Source organism: Octopus bimaculoides, chromosome 23, assembly GCF_046866305.1.
Source record: "Octopus bimaculoides isolate indiv1 chromosome 23, ASM4686630v1, whole genome shotgun sequence".
NCBI classification, from domain to species: domain Eukaryota; kingdom Metazoa; phylum Mollusca; class Cephalopoda; order Octopoda; family Octopodidae; genus Octopus; species Octopus bimaculoides.
This window is the reverse complement of record NC_142950.1, coordinates 11,290,280-11,292,779: the sequence shown is the minus strand read 5'-3', so window position 1 is coordinate 11,292,779 and position 2,500 is coordinate 11,290,280. Positions and strand designations below refer to the sequence as shown.

Here is a 2,500-nt window from a genome sequence, read left to right as displayed (position 1 = left end):
TCGACTGAGGAAAGAAAACTCTGAATGACTCGTCATTGTCTTCTTTGTATCGTCTATCTGGATGTTTTGTTGTCCCTTTCTTGTATCACTTAACTGTCTGGATGTTTTGCGTTTTTGTCCCATTTTGTGTTTTTATATATATGTATATAAATACACATACACATACATATATATGCACATACATACATACATACATAATACATACATACATATATACATACATACACATATACACATACGTGCATAGACATATGCAAATACGAATGTATGTATGTTCTGGATTATATATATATATATATATATATATATATATATATATATATATATATATATATATATATATATATATATATATATATATCTGTGTGTGTATGTATATCTGTATTTCCGTCTTTTTTTCTTTCGTTTCTCTCTTTTTTTTTCCGTTTGCATTCTTCGTCATCTTTTCCTAAGTTCATTGTCTCCACTCAACTTCCTAATATCACAACAATACTTCCACCTGCACTCACTCACTCAATAATTTCCTTTCATTTCCACATATTCCTTTCTCCCTTCTCCCCTTCTCCCTTCCCCTTTTGTCTGTCTGTCTGTCTCTCCTACTATTACTCTATTTCCTCCAATTTGGCTATTTCCGGTATTTGTTTCTAGAGTATAATATGTATTATAGAGAAATGAAAGCTAATCGCTTGACAAAAAGACCAATTCAACGAGATTTTTATCTCAAATCTCATCACAAATATCATCAATATCTATAAAACATATTCGATAAAGTGAGAACATGTTATTTATTTTCCTTTAAACAACTTCATAATAATAATAATAATAATAATAATAATAATAATAATAATAATAATAATAATAATTATTATTATTATTATTATTATTATTATTATTATTATTATTGTTATTGTTATTATTATTATTATTATTATTATTATTATTATTATTATTATTATTATTATTATTATTATTATTATTATTATTATTAAATCGGCGAGCTGACAGAATCATTAGCACGCTGGACGAAACGCCCTAGCAGTATTTCACCTGTGGCTACGTTCCGAGTTCAAATTCCATCGAGGGTGACTTTTGCTTTCATCCTTTCGGGGTCGATAAATTAAGTACCAATGAAACACTGGGGTCGGGTAATCGAGTAGTCCCCCCCCCCCCGCCTTAAATTTCAGGTCTTGTGCTTATAGCAGAACAGATTATTATTATTATTATTATTATTATTATTATTATTATTATTATTATCATTATTTATTATTATTATCATCATCATCATTATTATTAAGGCGGCGAGTTAGCAGAATCGTTAGCACGCCGGACAAAATGCTTAGCGGAATTTCGTCCGTCTACACGTTCTGAGTTCAGTCCTACTGCATGGCACCTTGGGCAAGTGTCTTCTACTATAACCTCGGGCCAGCCAAAGCCTTGTGAGTGGATTTGGTAGACAGAAACTGAACGAAGACCATCGTATATATATATATGCATGCATATACACGTTCTGAGTTCAAATTCTGCCGATGTTGACTTTGCTTTTCATACTTTCGGGGTCGACTGTAGTCATCCTCCTCCTCCCCACCAACTCCTCATCATCATCATCCTCCCCCACCTACTCCTCATCATCATCCTCGTCATCATCATCATCATCATCCTCATCATCACCAATATCATTACCTCAAACATCGCTACCACCACCATCATCATCAATATTATCATCACTACCACTACTACAACCACCACAACTACCACTACCACAATCATCATCATCATCACCACCACCACTATTGTCTCATTTTTTTGTTTATCTATTCATCCATCTATTTGTTTGCTTGTTTATTCATTTTCTTATTTTTCTTGTCTTCTCTTTTCAGCCTTAAAACGAGCTCGAACCGACCCCGACAGCAACTTGGACAGCAGATCGCCGACACCGACCAAAGATGTGCCACACCATCGAGACAGTTCTGACGAGAAGATTTCGTTGACAGCCGATCAGTCACCGACCATCTCTCCGAACCCCTGTTCCGATCCGGACAGTCCGAAGAGCGACAGTCATTCCAGTGAAGTAGTGGCGAAAATCTCATTGGCCGAACCAGTAATGAGTCCCTTTAGCATCATGCAACATTCCATCAAGAACCGTCGCGCACCGCTGGAAACCCTCTGTCGGATTTTCCCACACATGAAGCGCACCGTGTTGCAGCTGATATTACAGGGTTGCAACAACGATATTGTGCAATCGATCGAACAAGTGCTGAACAACCACCACCACCACCATCACCATCACCACCTGCTACACAGCCACCACGGTGGGGCCGGCCAGGGCCAGGGCCAGAGTCACGGTGCCGCCGGTGACCATCAGGTGGTCGACAGAACGTCGGTCTATTCGTCGTCGTCATCATCCGAACCCGGGTCTATCACGGTCACCACACCCTCCTATCTTTCTCCTTCCATCAGCGGTGGCATCATTAGCGGTGGCGGAGTGAGCAGTGGTGGAAGT

The 2,500-nt window shown here is 38.0% G+C and overlaps 1 protein-coding gene across 1 annotated transcript in view; it reads left to right on the top strand.

Moving 5' to 3' along the window:
• LOC149131304 (doublesex- and mab-3-related transcription factor A2-like) overlaps positions 1-2,500 on the top strand; it is a 118,190-nt gene that overhangs the window by 115,016 nt on the left and 674 nt on the right. The window contains exon 3 of the mRNA XM_089340044.1: positions 1,878-2,500. This exon is cut by the window's right edge and continues 674 nt beyond it. Coding sequence (XP_089196170.1) covers positions 1,878-2,500 — 623 coding nt within the window. The remainder of the gene's footprint in view (positions 1-1,877) is intronic.